The sequence below is a fragment of the Dermacentor andersoni genome, chromosome 11 (genome assembly GCF_023375885.2).
Source record: "Dermacentor andersoni chromosome 11, qqDerAnde1_hic_scaffold, whole genome shotgun sequence".
In the NCBI taxonomy this organism is placed as follows: domain Eukaryota; kingdom Metazoa; phylum Arthropoda; class Arachnida; order Ixodida; family Ixodidae; genus Dermacentor; species Dermacentor andersoni.
This window is the reverse complement of record NC_092824.1, coordinates 30315708-30332775: the sequence shown is the minus strand read 5'-3', so window position 1 is coordinate 30332775 and position 17068 is coordinate 30315708. Positions and strand designations below refer to the sequence as shown.

At 45.7% G+C, this 17068-nt stretch overlaps 1 protein-coding gene across 2 annotated transcripts in view; it reads left to right on the top strand.

Annotated features, from left to right (window-relative positions):
• Positions 1-2844, top strand: part of LOC129381685 (uncharacterized) — a 71601-nt gene extending 68757 nt beyond the window's left edge. The window contains exon 9 of one of the 2 annotated variants that reach the window (XR_011890985.1): positions 1329-1417. Coding sequence is in view for 1 of the 2 variants with exons in the window: in XM_072285336.1 (XP_072141437.1) it covers positions 1329-2022 (694 nt within the window). In the remaining variant the exon portion in view is untranslated. Of the gene's footprint in view, positions 1-1328 lie in introns of both variants that reach the window. The other variant, XM_072285336.1, reaches the window with a different exon arrangement.
• The last annotated feature ends 14224 nt before the right edge of the window (positions 2845-17068 follow it).

Here is a 17068-nt window from a genome sequence, read left to right as displayed (position 1 = left end):
AGGATGCTCCGCAAGATGCAGCTAATAAAACTGCGATATATATATATTCATCTAGCTAACCTTGTAAATTCTAAGCTTCTAGTCATCTTAAATTTAGTGATTTTATAATTTTCCCACTTGCAAGCCTGAAACACTGGTATGATGTATAATTTGCCGGCATTTAACTGGCTCTATTAAACGAAATTTGATTGTTTGTTAGTTCTAATTTCCTCATTTAATAATCCGGTCTTGATGCCGGCCAAGCTGGCATGATTACAAACGACGTACAAGGTAACACCAAACGACTAGAGCCAAACAATAACAATGCATGAGTCATGTAAAAAACCATTACAAGAATAAATAAAAGTATACAAGTAAAAAGCTATTAACGCAAGAATAGCGACCAATCTTCATCTAGTGCTTAGCGTAGATACTTAAATAAACAACAGGCTGCACAAAAGACATGCGCCATACGCGCTGTCTCTGCTCTTCTGCCCGTTGTATTTTTCTTCGCTTAACGGTAAAAATGATGTCTTACCAGCAATGCCTTAACTCAACGGTTGCATTGTTCATTATCTTACCGAGAAAAACAAAAGAAAATACTAACTGCTTCGGTAGCATATTTCATCCATTGTACATGAAAACACTGAAGCATTTGATGTATCTTTGCTTGCTACGGATGGGGGAAATGATTGCGTGTGTATCATTCTCACAATACCTTCGGTAGGAACGGTGTGCAATTCGAATGCGAGTCAAATATTAAATGACTTCACACAAACATTGCAGGCAATCTTGAACCCGCAAGTTGTTCATTGTATTCGATGTGAAGGACCTAATTCCACCTACACTTGTCACAATTAAAGGGAATAGTTCGCCTTTGCGTCATTTCCATTTCTTAATGTGGAGCCTCAAACGGCTAATCGCAATGGCTTATACCGGCAAGAAAGCCGCTCTAGTGCAGTGAGAGAAAAATATCATCGTGGTTATATCTGCTAACTTTCTTATCTAAGCACGCTTACCATTTTTTTTCCGTCCGAGTAGCAAGAAATACCAAAACCAAGCTTTACTTATTACATTATGTATAGCCTATGTGAGACAGGTGCGGGTCTTTCTGATTTTCAAGTTTAGCCACACAGATGTACTATCAAAGGCAGCAGTGTTCAGTTTACGGCAACCTAGAGCCTCAATCGAGCGCCAAAATTAACTACTGCAAGTTCCCGCTAAGGATTAGAAAGTCGGTTTATCATTACCGCAGGATTGTTTGTCAACCTCTCAATTGGCAAGATGTGTTTTTGTCCTTTCGTAACAAGAGCCGGCCGTTTTCACCTTCTTTGTCCGTGTCTTTGCAGGAATGCTCCTGGAACCGGAGGAAGGGAACAACGAGAGTTTTGTGGTGTCTGTGGCAATGTTTCCAGCAGACCGAATGCCTTACACGGACACGCCAAGGAACACACGGATGACACAACCCATATTTGCAGAGCCTGTGATCAATCGTCTGTGAAGATGTCTAAATCTGTAGAACATTTCCGCAACCGCACTGGCAAAAAACACAAATGCGAAACCTGTGGTAAACAGTTCCACTGGGCTCATGATCTAACTCAACATCAGCGCACGCACACAGACGAAAGACCCTACAAATGCGAAATATGTGAAAAATCGTTCCGGCAGTCTGGTCACCTATATGACCATCAGCGCACGCATACAGGCGAGAAACCCTACATTTGCAAAACATGCGGAAAAACATACACGCGGCCGGCAAATCTCCGTAAACATGAGCACACTCACGCAGAGGAGAACCGCCATGCATGCCAAAAATGCGCTAAATCATTTGAAAACAAATATCACCTCAAGAGACATGTAGACTCGCAATGTGGAAACAAGGCTTTCATTTGCGAAATCTGCGATCGATTCTTTATGAGCAATTCAAATCTTCTTCGTCACCGCCGAACAAAGCACGTGGATGAAACACCGTACGAGTGTACGCAGTCCGGATATCGTTTTGCAGACAAAGAAACATGCGATAGGCATGCGTGCCAGAAGTAATGCAAGATGTGAACGATGCCGTCTGGTTTTTCTAAATTTCGCGAGAAAACCTCGTCACCAAAAGTATTTGGAGTGCTGCAGGTTCTGGCCAGTGCTCACTGTACCGTGAAGTATGTTGTTGGTGAACGTTGCTTAATCAAACCGATTTCAAGAGAAACCTTAATGGGCTGCAATATTGTGCTTTGTGTAACTAGAGGGTTGATGGAAATGTCCACAAAAGATCGTTGACACCCATTTGGTTAGAGAAATTTCTTGTGCAGGTCTTTTGACAGTGAACCAGCTAAGAAGCTTTGATGAACCATATTCGTAGTGGTTTTGCAGCGTAAATAGAATGAAAAATCTCTCTTTAGGAAGCAGTTGAGAAAGGAGGTACTGTATTCTTGTCAACTAAGTAATTTCTCCCGTTAATCAAGGTCCAAAAGCAAAGTTGCCTTCCAGAGAAAGCACTTGCAGATGCTTTTACGACAATGCATAACTACATCGTACGGGTATGAAAAGTACCTGCTTGAAAGTTTGTTCAAAGCATTCACTGCTCTTTGGCGCGTGTATTCATACCGAAAATGTTTGTTCTATACCACAAAATAAGCCGATGACGATAGTGCGACAGTACCAGATTATACGACATGGTTCCCCACTGGGAAAATTTTTAGTTGTTTTATTGTGGCGAGACACTGAAGTTTAATGGAGAGCTTTTTATCCACTCGGAAGTCGTCTGCTTTGACTCGGACTGGTCTCTAGCTGCAGCTTTAAAATCTTTTTAGCCTAATGTGACAAGTTTCTGCGCACAAATGACTACAAAGGTTTGTCATGACAAGAAAATTTTCATACATGTTTACACACTTACTTGTATATATTTTTCCTGTGAACGCGTTTCACCGGCTAACAAATGTTAGGTACCGCTCAGCGCATGACGCCCTTGCTTGTATCAGAACCTTCTGGATCTTTCTCACCAATTATACAATTTTTCTATGCTGTAGTCGAACCTTTCGTAGTCGAATTGCAGGCGCAATATAAATACCAATGTGAATTCTTGAAGGCTTGCAAGCACCAATGATTGGGCTACAATGTTCAACGAATCATGCATGAATATCCGACATACGTTGACGTCTACGCTCGCAACTAGCTTTCTGCCCGAGTGTAACTCGTTTTCTGGTTTCCCGTGCCCCGATAAGTTATTTGCGTGACTAAAGGTTCTTACAAGTGTATTGTCCACCGTCACTACAACATGGAATCTCGTAGAGGTGCTTGTTGTGACCGGATACACCCAGCGAGCCATTAAAAGAACGTGAACATTGTCATCGGTTAGCGAGCTTGCCACAACATACGACTACCGCACGAGTAAGCTCATGTGGCCGAGAATACCAGGAACATCATGGCCGAATCAGCAGTCCCAATGACAATCTTTGTTTTGCGAGTTACGATCTCGCTGCAACAGCAAATGGAGCCACTGTTCTTCCATAGATCGTCGTTTAAGATCCGGAAAGCTGGCTAACCGAAGCGTAAATCGCTACATGTAACAAATGAAAGTGCGACTAGCTGCGTCACGACTATTTCTCATTAATAGACACCGCTAGGATGTGGTTTAAAAACGAGACTCCGGCATAACAGCCTGGGAGCTGCTTTGCGGGGGCTTCATACAAACATTCACAAGGGCCGTGAGCAAGAAGCCGGATAAAACCATGATATAAAAGTTTGTGCAGCTATGGACTGAGCACATCGCGATCTTTACGGAAGATATTAACCGTCCGTTTGCACGCCGACCCAGACAGGTCGGATAACAAAGCGTGTTTTCTCATGCGCAATTTGAGGCAAGAGATTTACGCCGGACTGATTCGTAAACCGGCCATGACCGTCGCGAAATTCCTAAAAGAAGCTACATCAGCAAGACGCTGGAAATGCGCACTCGGCAACATTGCCGCCTAGTACTTTCCCTGAAGTGACAAATACAGGCGCTAGACTCCGACAAGCTTCCAAAGCCCATCGGAGCCGTTGTACGCGAATAAGTGCCTAGGATGTTCGTTTCGACGCTGTCTCAAGTAGCCTGAATTGCGGACATCGCCTGAGGGCCTATCCAGCAGTTATGATGAGTCCCTGGTTTTTCGCAGCTCAAGCAGGATGGGATGACCTACGTCGCTCTCATCTGCCGTCGACGTCCCTCTCCGCGCCGGCACCCGAGTGCTGGAACTCTTGAATTCCGTAGCCTAGTTGCCGCCATGAAGCCAGCCGCCCATCACCTCAATCAACTCCCTGAGGAACAGACACGTATGGTGTGCACCCGATCACTGCCCGCTCTGCTGTCACTGCGGACATGCCGGCCACGTCTACTGTCGATAACCATACCTTAACATGGTACTACCATGCTTCGCGCGCTAAATCTCTTCGTCCATAACGAGGCCAGAGACCACGTTAAATTACCAACTACTTGACTGTAACTCGGGAAAGAGCCCGACGATTTTCCCGATCGTCCTGGCCGTGGCACAACCTCTCACTGCAGTGCCCACAGTACACTGGCCCAATACGTGGCCAAAATTTTGATGAGCCCATACGACGTAGAAATCTGCACGTCGTAGCAACCACACGCTGCAATTTCGACGTACCTCCGAAGGAAACACACGCCACCTACAGAGGATGCGACTTAACTGCGAGGCAATGCGATCCAGACTTCATTCGACGCTACGAAATAACTAACGCAGCAATAATGACTAGCAACCTCGACGTGTTTTTGGATGTTCACACAGTCCCCGCGTTAGTGGACACAGCAGCCGACTACTCCGTGATGAGGGAATCGTTCACCGTGCAGTCGGTGCAACTTGTGATTACATAATGCCTCGGAATCCATGCAGCTGGAGGTCAGCTGATAACGCCGACATGCTATGCTACCGCACGTCACCGCAGAAGAAAATCTCGACGTTGTCACCTTACTACAGCGTGCCGAAGAAGCACTACAACCTGAGCGCCTACCCGTCAAGTACAAGCCAATGACCGACAGCCGAAGCTACAGTCTTGGAGGAAGATATGAGAAGCAGCAGCCCAGCGATAGTGTGTGGGCTTGGACCCCAATACACCGACGTGGACTGAGCGAAAATCTGTGAAACGCCCGCATGTATCAGAACATTCTCGGTCATCTTCACTGACTGTATCTGTGGCGTACGTTTTAGTGGGACCTGTTGTAGTTAGATGCATGCGTGACGCGAATAGTGTTGTACATTCTAGAAGGCACACGAGCATATACGATTACGCTGGAATCTTCGAATAATCCTTTATAAATAGCCGACGCACTTGAGACGCAAATCAGCTTTACGACAATCGACACATGTGCTCGGCGCTTATATATTACTTGAGTGTGACTTCTTTATGGACACATGTTTGCCCAATAAAGAGTTTATTCTCTGACTCACGCTGATTGCTACTGTGTTCCTCACCCTCCCTACAACGGGAAAATATCGAGGAATAGCGATTATCATAGGGTAAATTTATTTGGTTTATTCGGAGTTTCTAGGCTATGACGCCTTGCCAGACATACCAGATTGGCTCGTTTTAAGGGATTGCCATTGGCATGCCCAGCCCCCGCCTTTTGTATGTCTTTTTTAGCTCGTACCCGGCGCCTGCCGACCGCTTCGGGGTCGGTCGACTCGCACTCGGCTTGCCGCCGCTTGCGGTGCTGCTCACCTCTTCTCACTTGGCGCTCGGTCTCTCGATCGACAGGCGAACAGATACATCCATAGCGATCACAGATCCCGGAGCAACAGCCAGGGGATACGAACCCAGCGTTCCTCCTTGTACGTGGCCGCACCACCGCGCACTTCTCTGTACCTCCAAGCGCCCTCCTCTACCTGCGCTCGGTTCCCTGTCGCAGCTCGGCAGCCTGCGACTTGACCTCGCTGATTTCAACAAGTGGACTTGTACGCTTTAGCGTAAAAATCACTCATCCAGGTGGAACGCATCTGCGTTCAGTCCCAGTGCTCTAATTGCAGATGTACTACTGGCGTCAAATAAAACGTGAATGCTGGCGCGCGTATCCGCTTTTATTTTCAAGCGAGAAAGCAAACGTCAAAGATAACGGAAGCGACAATACTTCAGTATAGGGCGAGCGTCATCGCTCAGTGCGGTGCAACTGAGTGTGCGCACCTGTCATAGGTGGTGACTGGCCGACGGCTTTTACTATACCTACAGTTAAGCCTCGAACGCGCTGTCCACTGTTCGCGTCTCATTTGACGCCAGTAGCACAATATTTTAGCGCGTTTTTGCAAGGGTGAAAACGGGACATGGACTGCGAGGCAACGAGATGCGTAACTATGCTTTGTTCAGTTTGCTACACCAAACATAGAGATCGGGAAAGCATGTGCAATAAAGTAGTAAAGCAGGAAACGAAGTCTTTTCCTTGGATATGCGAATCGTTATGATGCGATTTAGAAACATTGATAAGCGAAAAGAAATACGTTTTCCGACTAGCGCTCACTCCGAATTTCACGGTAAAGGAGATTTTTCTGTAGAACGCGTGCTTACCAGGTCCGCGATACTGTGATGGTCGTCATGCGGTTGTTTGCGATGCATTGTGGCGCCATCGTCCGGTGGCAAGGAGAAACAATTTGGCAGGCCTCGCTGCGAGCCGCGACAGCCATCCCACGCCAGACTCGCGACCAAACAAGAACCGCGTGAGACAAAACCGAAACAACGCGTACGCGCCATCATATTTTGTCATCGTCTGCTAGCCATTGAGCCCGCTCATGAATGCTTTTAACGGAGCTTTCTTCAGCAGAACAAATGGCTGCAAGAAGAGTTTTGGCAACGCGTTACAAGCTCCTCCCTGTTCTGAAACCACTCCTGTGGCATTAAGTGAATAAGTAATAAAACAGTATGAGTATGCACAAAAATGCATGACTCGCATAGGGCATGAGGTGAATAGGAATATCAATAGCAATCGCAAGCAATATCACCTTTCACCACGGCATGTTTTATGGTGTGCCATGTGCTAGGCGTAACTACATACACAGGCAGTGGGGAGGCCAATAGAATGCCAAGTTGCATACGTTATTTACTCGCAGAAAGTGCGTGCACATCTAGAGAAATGCCAAAATATGGTCAGAATGACCATTATCGGTGATACCCCCTGTTTGTGGGGCGACCCGCCATGGTTGCTCAGTGGCTATGGTGTTGGGCTGCTGAGCACGAGGTCGCGGGATCGAATCCCGGCTAGGGCGGCCGCATTTCGATGGGGGCGAAAACACCCGTGTAGTTAGATTTAGGTGCACGTTAAAGAACCCCAGCTGGTCGAAATTTCCGGAGGCACCCACTACGGCGTGCGTCATAATCAGAGAGTGGTTTTGGCACGTAAAACCCCATAATTATTTGGTGGGGCGCCTGCCTTCCTTTTAAACGCGCCGCGGTACGAACATAACGGTCGACTGCATCATTTTTTTTTAACTGGTGCGTGCACACAGACGATGTCCGTATTGTGAAGCAGCAATGACGGCAACGAACATAGTAGCAATGCTGTGAATGATGGAATTAACTTTTATTGGCTGAACCTGTGCCCTCAAAACCAGGCTACACTTAAAGCACAACGATAGCCGCGAGCACCGTCGGCGATTGTCGAAATCTGATCAGCGAGTCCAGCGCGTCAGCTTTTATACATGAGCCATCGAACGTGGGAGAGCAATCGCTGGTGCCCGCGTGTCGCAAAGAAAGTTCTACATCATTTACGTCGCCCATACATCCAATCAGATTACACAAGGTTCGGTGACAACAGACAGCGGATAGAACGATCTATCACATTCTAGAAGATTCTGATGCATGCGGACGCGTCCCGCGCTAAGCCATAACATTTGTTTGGCGGTCAAAAGCGGTCACTAAAAAAGATAAACAAGTACGCGTGTCAGTATGAGGTCCCTGGGCGACAGCGAAGGCGCCCCTTAAATGTGTCAGTTACATAATATAAGACGCGCCACTCCAGAACACACCGCACAGGAAAATGAGCCTTAGTACATACCGTACTAAATCCCAATTCGCTAAACAAAGGTAAAAGCCTTCTGCAAGTAAATATCACTTGACTTGGTGCCGACAAGAACGACGAAACGACAACTAGCAACGATTGCTAAATAGCACTATCAGCTACTTCCACATTGCACGCTGTTTCCCACATCATTCAAGCAGTGCAAGTGAGCGTGGCTGCGACAGATAACTACACCGACATAACAGGCATTCGCTGACCGTTTATACAGCTGTAAGTCTAAACGGTGTGAAGTTGCGAAATGATGGCGTTCTACCGACGGACACACAGAGACGATAGAAAAAAAAAAACACTTTGCGTTTCACACAACCAGGTCGCACGAGCTCAGAGATCATTTGTTTCACCCGCTCAAACATACATTTGTGTCTTCGTCGAGATTATTCGTACGAATCAGTAATTACAAAAATAGAGGTAAACTGCATGTGTCGATACATACCTGTCACAAAGTGCAGCCCTAATCCGAGACACGAGAAACGACATTAGCATCTCGCCAAATTTAGATGGCAATAATGTTCGAAAGGCGTTCCGTGCGCGCGGTAGCGACAATGGCAAGGCTGACAAGTGAGTCAAATTACTTTATTGAAGTTCCGGCGAGTTAGGCAAACTCGTCGCGCACCCGGCTAGTCCCATGTCGGGAATGGTAAGTCGACCTAGCCCACCGGCCGGGTCACGGACACGCCGGACAGCCAGGATACGCTTGTCTAGAGTGAGGCCACGCGAACGTGAGTCCTACTCCTCCTTGCTAAAGTTAGGGTATCTCGGCCCGCACTCCCTTAGCATGTGTGCTAGTGTGGAGGTCTGCCCGCTGGACGGGCAGGCGTCGTCGCCATATACGTCGAGGTAAACCGTGTCGAACGGCCAGCCACGAATATGTGCCTGTCTGTAGGAGTCCAAGAGAAACGACTGGCGTCCTATTCCAAGTGCAGCGTCTGCCACGGCCGCATAGGGAGGAGCGAGTCGAGTCCGGCCGCGCGCCTGCCAAAGTGCTTTGGTCATCAGCCGCTAGGGCATTCCGCATGCGCAGTTCGGCGTCGCAAAAGGCGGATTGTACAGCGAAATGGAAATGTCCACGCATATGCCACCGGGCATGCTGCAGTATATCCTGGAACGTGCCAGAGCCCCAGCAAAGCGCTGAATTTTGTTTCAGTGATGAAAACGTATTCTACTCGTTGATTTAGTTGTCGATATAAATTATTGCCGTGACATCATCTGCGCCCAACCACTCTGAAGATGAAGACGACGACCTCGAGTGTGCAAGCGAGGTGCTAGAGCAGAAGAAGCCTGAACTGAGCGCTTGTCCTAATTATCTCAATTAAATGCCGCTCTCCGCTCTTGTCTCAAGTGAGCCGTGACACTGGTGGAGGTGAGCGTTACCGCATTACGCCTAATGATAGGGACGACTCCTGCGGGTAGCCCTGCATCCAGCCCTTCAAGACATCGTCCACGCGTCGAGACACCTGTGTGCCGCGCAAGCCGCCGCTTTCAATGTCTGTGCCCGGAATCAGGCCTCTTGCAGAGAACTTTGTCAGCGACCTCGCCGACTCAGGAAATGGCGCTTGCAAGTCCAACGCCGGTGACGGTTCAAAACAATCTATTGCCCACAAACTTCAACGGTGACACGTATGAAGACGCCGAATACTGGCTGGACCAGTACGAACGCGTAGCTAAGGTCAATCAGTGGTGTCCGAACCTGAAGATTTCAAAAGCTAAGCTCCGGTCGCGCGCCGTCTCCATTACTTTATTCTTCGCCGAACCGTCGCAGTTTCGCGGACGTGGTAAGAGCTCCAAGCCCACGGCGGGCAAATTGAAATCAGCGACCTCATGGCGTAAGGTTAGAAGTCGTCGAACCGCCGCAGATTCCGCATTATTGGTGAGAAATGAGCAAAGCAAGCCGGAGAAACGGAACGCTGACAAATGTGTGAGTTCCGACCTACTCTTGAAGTTTGAGGGGCACGATGTGACAGCTTTTGTTTATACTGGGCAGACATTTCTAGAATGAGTGAGCAGTTGATAGACCGGCTTAATAAATTCAAAATGCAATGGATGGGTCCTTACATTTGAAATGCGGGAGGCCAGATAATGACACCTACAGAAAAAGGCACTGCACGACTCCACATAGACAATATAGCTTTTGTCGCCACCTTTATGATTTTAAAAGAGTGCTGCAGATCACTCATCCTTGGAATGGACTTCTTACAGGAGCACGGCGCCGTGGTTAAAACATGGTGCGCCGAGATAACCTTGTCAACTAGTACAGACGCGAGCCACAATGAAGAGCTCCAACGTACATCGTTACGTGTCGTCGACGACGTCTACATACCACCACTATCATGCAGTCTTTTCTCCGTCACTTGCGGATAACGGTTTAAGAAGGACGGTGTAGCCCAACAATTAACTGCACTTCTGTCCCGTCAGGGTGTTATATCGATACATGTTACATCATATCGTCAGTCTAATCGGGGGTCGCACAGAGGTACTTCTGACAAATTTCACCAATGGACGCCGGCACACCAGTAAAGGCACCACTGTGGCATACCTTGACGTAATTGACCACCTTCAACACTGCTTTGCTGTAAAAGAGGAATCGACCACCGATACGATAAATTAGTCCTAAATGTGGTGTGTAATATGCCCCTCCCCTCTGTAATGGGCAAACCCTGAAGGTAAAATAAATGAGTAAATAAATAAATAAATAAATAAATAAATAAATAAAACAATTTCTTTTACTAGTATAATACGGCGTTCCGAATAGTGTATTCAAATGAAAAGAACTAATTCGCTGCTTTGATGGACTTACCAAAACTATTATGTAAATATAAGCCTAAGGTGCTTGTGCAAGAGCAGTCAAGCTTTCTCCGGCAATATTTCATCTTCCGAAAACACCGTTAAGATGGCGCTACCTTATTCGGTGGTGTCACACTCACTGTATAGAAAAATCTGTCACATAACATTTACAACTTCAAATGCCCCTCGAGGCAGTGTCTAAGCGAGTAATTTAATTCGTAGATTCTTTACAATTTCATCTCTTCCTTTTTAATCCATAATAATAAAGATTTGGATTTTTATTGTTAGCGGGTTCAGTGATGCACAATTTATAGAGAGAATCTCGGTGCGGTACGACAGGTAGGCTCACGTAACACTTACATGTGACTTCCGGTGCATGCTTATTAGAAGAGGAAGAGGCCATCTATTTCAATGTATCAAGCAATTCATATTCTTCCATTGATTTGGCGATTGTCAAACCACGCTTCTCCACAACTTGGAGTGGAATGCTATTACATTCCTTTAGAAACGACCCCTTCCCAGTAGCATTTACTTTAATGCAGCAACTCGCCTCTTTTCCGTATGTCGCTAGGTTAGAACTGGTTTCAAACGATTGGTCGCATTTTGATTTGAAAGCGTCAAATGGCCCATTGACGAAAATAGACGGCGTCTGTAGCAGCGAAATGACACCTATGTTCCGATTTGCTGCAGCGTCACGTCACGTGCGCGTCTCGAGGAGCAGAGAGGGTGAAGGGAACACCTGCTACTGCGCTGCCGCGACACGTGTTGCGTGAGGGGAGAGGGCGTCGCCGCGACGCCACGTCATTCTCGTTCTCATGTGCCTGCTTTCTCAGAGGTCAGGGTCTGGCCTGCATCCAAATTTTGCCTCGCTAATCGCTAGAAAGAAAGTAATGTATAAAGAGCAAATAAATCCGAAAGAAAAACGTTCGAGGTAGTCAGTTTTGAAAGTACGACCCCAAGCTCCGAAGACGACTGTCTTACCCACTGGTATAATACGGCGCGTCCTAGATAACAGGCCCGTGCACTCTGCATTATGATATTAGGCCACTTGGACCTAAATTTTCATTGCCGTGCCATGCGTGACTAATGCGGGTACATCAAAATTACTGCTGCCTCCTCGATGGCGTCCACTTTAGTTTCTATGGCAGTGGGTAGACGTAATATGATGTCACGGAACGAAGTGCTTCTGCCGAAGGATCACTAAGCACAGCGTTCAATCGGACATTAATACTTTCGTATTCACAACTCACAAGAAGTACTTAGGTGTCCTTGAATATTTAAAGAATAACCATGTCTAACACGCCATTATACAGCCAAATTTAGCATAGACGATGCAGTAGCATACTCTAGTGATTTCATTGTAGACTCAGCAAAAACTTGCAGGACCCTTAAGCTTCGCCTTTAGGAGGGGAACGCTACAGCACTCAAAGAACCCTGACTGGTTCTCACACTTCCCGGCAACTGCAGCATACGTAACCGCACCATTTACCTGGAAACGCTATGCCCGGAGGCGAGTTTTCTCGTAGGAATGCAGCCTCTTGCGTGGGCTAATCCCGGAGGCTGTGCACAGCCACGCCGAAGAAAAAAAAAATTATCAGGTTTCTGTTATTGATTGGCACTGTTACTATTTCAGTCTAAAAAGATTTATCATAAAAGGTATGTGCTGTCGGTGTTTTGTTTCACTATGTTTGTTTGTGAGCTGTCATTCTTAAAATTCTGAGAGAATACCTTGCGATGAATGTAAGACAAGATGTGAGATATTTTCGGGATAGAATTGTTTTGCAGTATCACCCGTACATACAACATGTCATAAGGAATGCGTGGCAAATACACATGCAATAATGTAAGAGCGCGAAATTTCGCTTTAGGGCACGCCTCTCCCGGACGCGTCCAGCGCATTTTCTGCGACACGGGGCCCTTAACGCTATCGCATTAGGAAGGCTCTTTCCGCATACGAATGGCAATACGTGCAGAAGGCTGGTTGAATGAGGATTGCACAAAGACGCCAAACAAACAAAACAAAGCCCGGGGCACACTTCGCCGATACCCTCTCAAGGAAATTTCATGAAATTAAAGCGGTGTCTCACAGACTACGCCAATAAAATTACAGGCTGGTGAGCCAGCTGGGGAAATATTCAAAAGCGAAGGCTTATCGCAAATAATTCTTTAGTTGAGTCAAGCAGGCCATCGTAATGGCAACTTTGGCTACGGCACATTTTTTCTTGACAATCAATAATTTTTTCACCTCGATTTCAACTACTGGATGTCTTTAACTAAATTAGCAAGCATCAATTTTGTCGCAAACGAATAGAAACACTGTAATCACTTATTGTAATGTAAGATATTGCATAAACCGAAGTATTCACTAGATACTGTCATGCAACCGCAACAGTATTACATAGGTTGAGTAAGCGATGTACTTACGAGCTTTACGCCAGTGCGTGAACAATCTACAGCTATGCTTGCATTTGATGCAATGTCCAGCTATGTTTGCATTTGATGTTAATGCTTATTGAGTGTTTATTGAGAAACTTTGAATATGCAAAGCACGCAATGAAATGCCATTACGTTGTGAATTTGGAGCACATATGCCTCTACAATAGCGACACACTGTCACGTATATCGTTTCCGAAACACATTAAGAACCAAGAATGAAACCGGTGTGTGGTAGTAGCAATAAATAAATTACTTGAGGCAAAGCGCATAAAAGGCACGTAGGACAACAGAAGTGAACGAAGACAGAGTGCTTCACTTATGTTGTCCTACGTGCCTTTTTGCGCTTTGCCTGAAGTTATGCAGTACCAGCTAGCCCACCGGTCTGTTTTCTTGACGAAATCAATTACTGCACTACACTTGTACCAGCTAATGAGCGTCTGTGAACTTTCTATGTGACGTCAGTGAATTGCATATGTAGATTGCTGTCCTCATAGACTGCATGTGATATTGCGCTGCATACAGCGCGTTCGCTACAACTTTCCCTCTTACTTACGTAATGTATACTGACATAATTTACTTCAATATATTAGCGTTGTCTGAGCCGATAGCGTGTTAAAATAGCCTGTTGATGCTCAGTATAATGCACTTTCAACTGGCTAAGCTACAGCAAGTACAAATAGCACCCTGAAGCCTGCACGATGTAGAACAAGCTCAGAAACCATGGACGTCATAACTTTCCGCTATTTGTTCTCAGTATTCAGTCGTGTTTGCAGCGGCGGTACCTTTTGTACCGCAACCATTTTCACGAAGCAATAGAAGCACGATTAAATGGCACCTGTCCCCCTTGTAATTCATACGATGGCGGCAACATGAGCGCGAATCCGTTCACGGCGAGAGCACAGAAAAAACTGACTCGACTGTTGACTCGGCTTGTTTCTGCTCGCGGTCCCTTAGTTGCGGTGGCTCCACATTCGCAACTGTCACAAAGAGCTCACACTTGATTCTTTGTTATTCATTTTTGGGTAAAGTTTGTGCAAGACTAATATTTCAAGGCGGGAGTGGGAAGTAACGTATTTTTTTAAAGACAGCAACACTCGTCGTTCTTGGCATCAAATGCAATTTACGACTGTAGAGCAATCACACAAAACTGTCCCCGCTGTGCTGTGCATGACTGAGTTACTGCTATGCACGGCGCATGAGCGTTCGTTACCGAATATTCGCGCCAAGTGCGAAGCAGGTGTAGTTTTGTATTGCTTGTGCTTAGGGAATACAGCACTGCAACTTGTGGGTAACAGAGCCAAGTGAGCGTCACTCGTCAGCTGATAAGAACTACGTGCTTCACTTCAACTGAGCCAGAGAGGCCAACCGCAGTCTGCAGAATTTTAGCATCTGGTAATCATACGCTAACAAGGGCTAACTTAGTTTGTATACCTCCTGCGCTTCCACGAGCGCTTACACCTGCAACAATTTCATCCCAGCAAGATGTGCACTTCACTTTGAGAGGAGCGTGAAAGAAAAGTAGCGATATCGTCCGATAAATGTACTTGTTTTTCGTAGTAATTGAGGTTTGGTTTAGTTAGATTATTTGGCGGATAGATAGCACGGGTAATCGGCGTGCCTCTGGTGGCGTTCAAAATTCTGTACACAAGTGTCAAATAAGTGGCGGACTCAAACGTCTAGTTTTTTCACGGATATGCGGTATCATTTTATACAAAATCGCGAGGTGACAAAAGTTTTATTAGTTTCCGTTCTTTCTTGGCATTAAGTGCGCAAGCGCGGTGATTCCACAACGCCCAGTCGACAATAGGCGCCAGTTATACGACATCGAAACATCAGGCATGGCTGAAGAAAGCAGCAACCAATACACGCCTCTCGATTTAAGCATGAAGGGCAAAGCAACACCAAGTGCAAACCGTGACGGTACCCAGGACGCTTCATCTACTTTGAGCGCCTACACAGCGTGAGCTTTACCACTTGTCAGTTTTTTTCGTTGAATACTGTTGCCCTTAGACATGACCCATATATTTGGCTTTACCATATGTACACTTGTTCCCACCTAAAACGAGTCATTTTTTACAGCCAAGATGAGCTTTGAAATCGCAGGCTTTCTTATGTCAAGTCGCGTCGATGCTAGAGTGGTGCGAAAATATTGCCATGTTTCGCGCAAAGTCGTCTGTTTAGCGCTCAGGATAACATTTTTGAGAACATGAAGCGAATGTATACTTACAGAAGAAAATATTTTTCATTGACGTATAATTCTTGCACTGCACACACGCCATGGGATGCTATAGCTCGAAGTCCGGGGTACAATTCTGAATGGCAACGCCCTATTTCGATGAAACTGCTCTGTAAAAAGGCTCTTGATTACTTGCATTTAGGTGCTCGCTACAGAAGCCTCGATGGTCAAAATTTATGCGCAGCAATACTGTTATTTCCCAAATAACAAAAAAATTTTACCAAGTGAGTACTGCCCGCCCAAAGGTTTACTTTATTAAAATGTAAGCCCCGTGCATGAAAAGCCACAACTTGGTTTAAAACGAGTGTTCTTCCGTTTGCATGTGTTACTTAAGGAAAACAAGTGCGCAACCAAACACACTTTCCCGGCTTGGAGTTGTGCGGCCAAGAAAGGTATTTTTTTTTGACAGCCTAAATTTAGATTACTCAGTTCTAAATTGTTTCTTTAAATAGCAAACTGAGGTGAGGTAGTACCACAGTGATAAAGAAGTGGAAATCATGGTATTCTACGGTGCCCTTTACCATTCGTAGAACGAATGCAGTTGCACGTCGCATTTCAGCTATTTTCTTGCTAAGCATCGCATCAGTCTTAGGATATTTTTCATGCGTTCTCACAATTATCTTTATCATTGGAAGAGTTCTTATATAGGGTCCAGCGAGTGACATAGAACCAATCTTAGCACCGCTTGAAAACAAAAATTTCAAGAACTGCATTGTAGTTCATCATTACTTCCTTCGAGCTCGTAATTTTGCTCGTATGTATTCAAATTAATACTTGGCTAAGAGGCAGAAATCTGGTTGTATTCCACGGAGCAAGACATTTGAGCCCATAATTTCAAATATTACCTGAAATTCGATATTTTTTTAATATGGGGTTTTATGTGCCAAAACCACTTTCTGATTATGAGGCACGCCGTAGTGGAGGACTCCGGAAATTTCGACCACCTGGGGTTCTTTAACGTGCACCTAAATCTAAGCACACGGGTGTTTTCGCATATCGCCCCCATCAAAATGCGGCCGCCGTGGCCGGGTTTCGATCCCGCGACCTCGTGCTCAGCAGCCACTGAGCAACCACGCCGGGTATGAAATTTGATATATTCCTCATAGATGACGGATGTATGAGTCATGATTGGAATTGACATAAAAAAAGCCACATTCATCACGGCGCTGACGAAGCGCCTCAGGGAGGCACCAATAATAATTCTAGTATCATTGCAGGTTTCCATCATAATTGCAGAAACCATCTGCATAGTGTCATTGTTATATTTCAACCTGTTCTAGAGATGCAAAAGACCATGTGCCATGATTTATTTATTTATCCATTAAATATTGAATTAATTAATTATTTATTTATTTTGGATACTTTCCTGGCCCGGAGGTATTACAGAAAGGAGTGGTAAGTGAAAAAAATACAGTACATAATTATACAATAATAGGTATTACAAAACGGCAGAAAATGCAGCAGTCTTGAAATTGCCAACGTCAGAAATGGCAGCGATGGAGGGAGGAAGGTCGTTGCAGTCGGCGCTGGTTTTATGAATAAAAGAACCATGACACATTTTTTTTTCTAGAATATGGAAC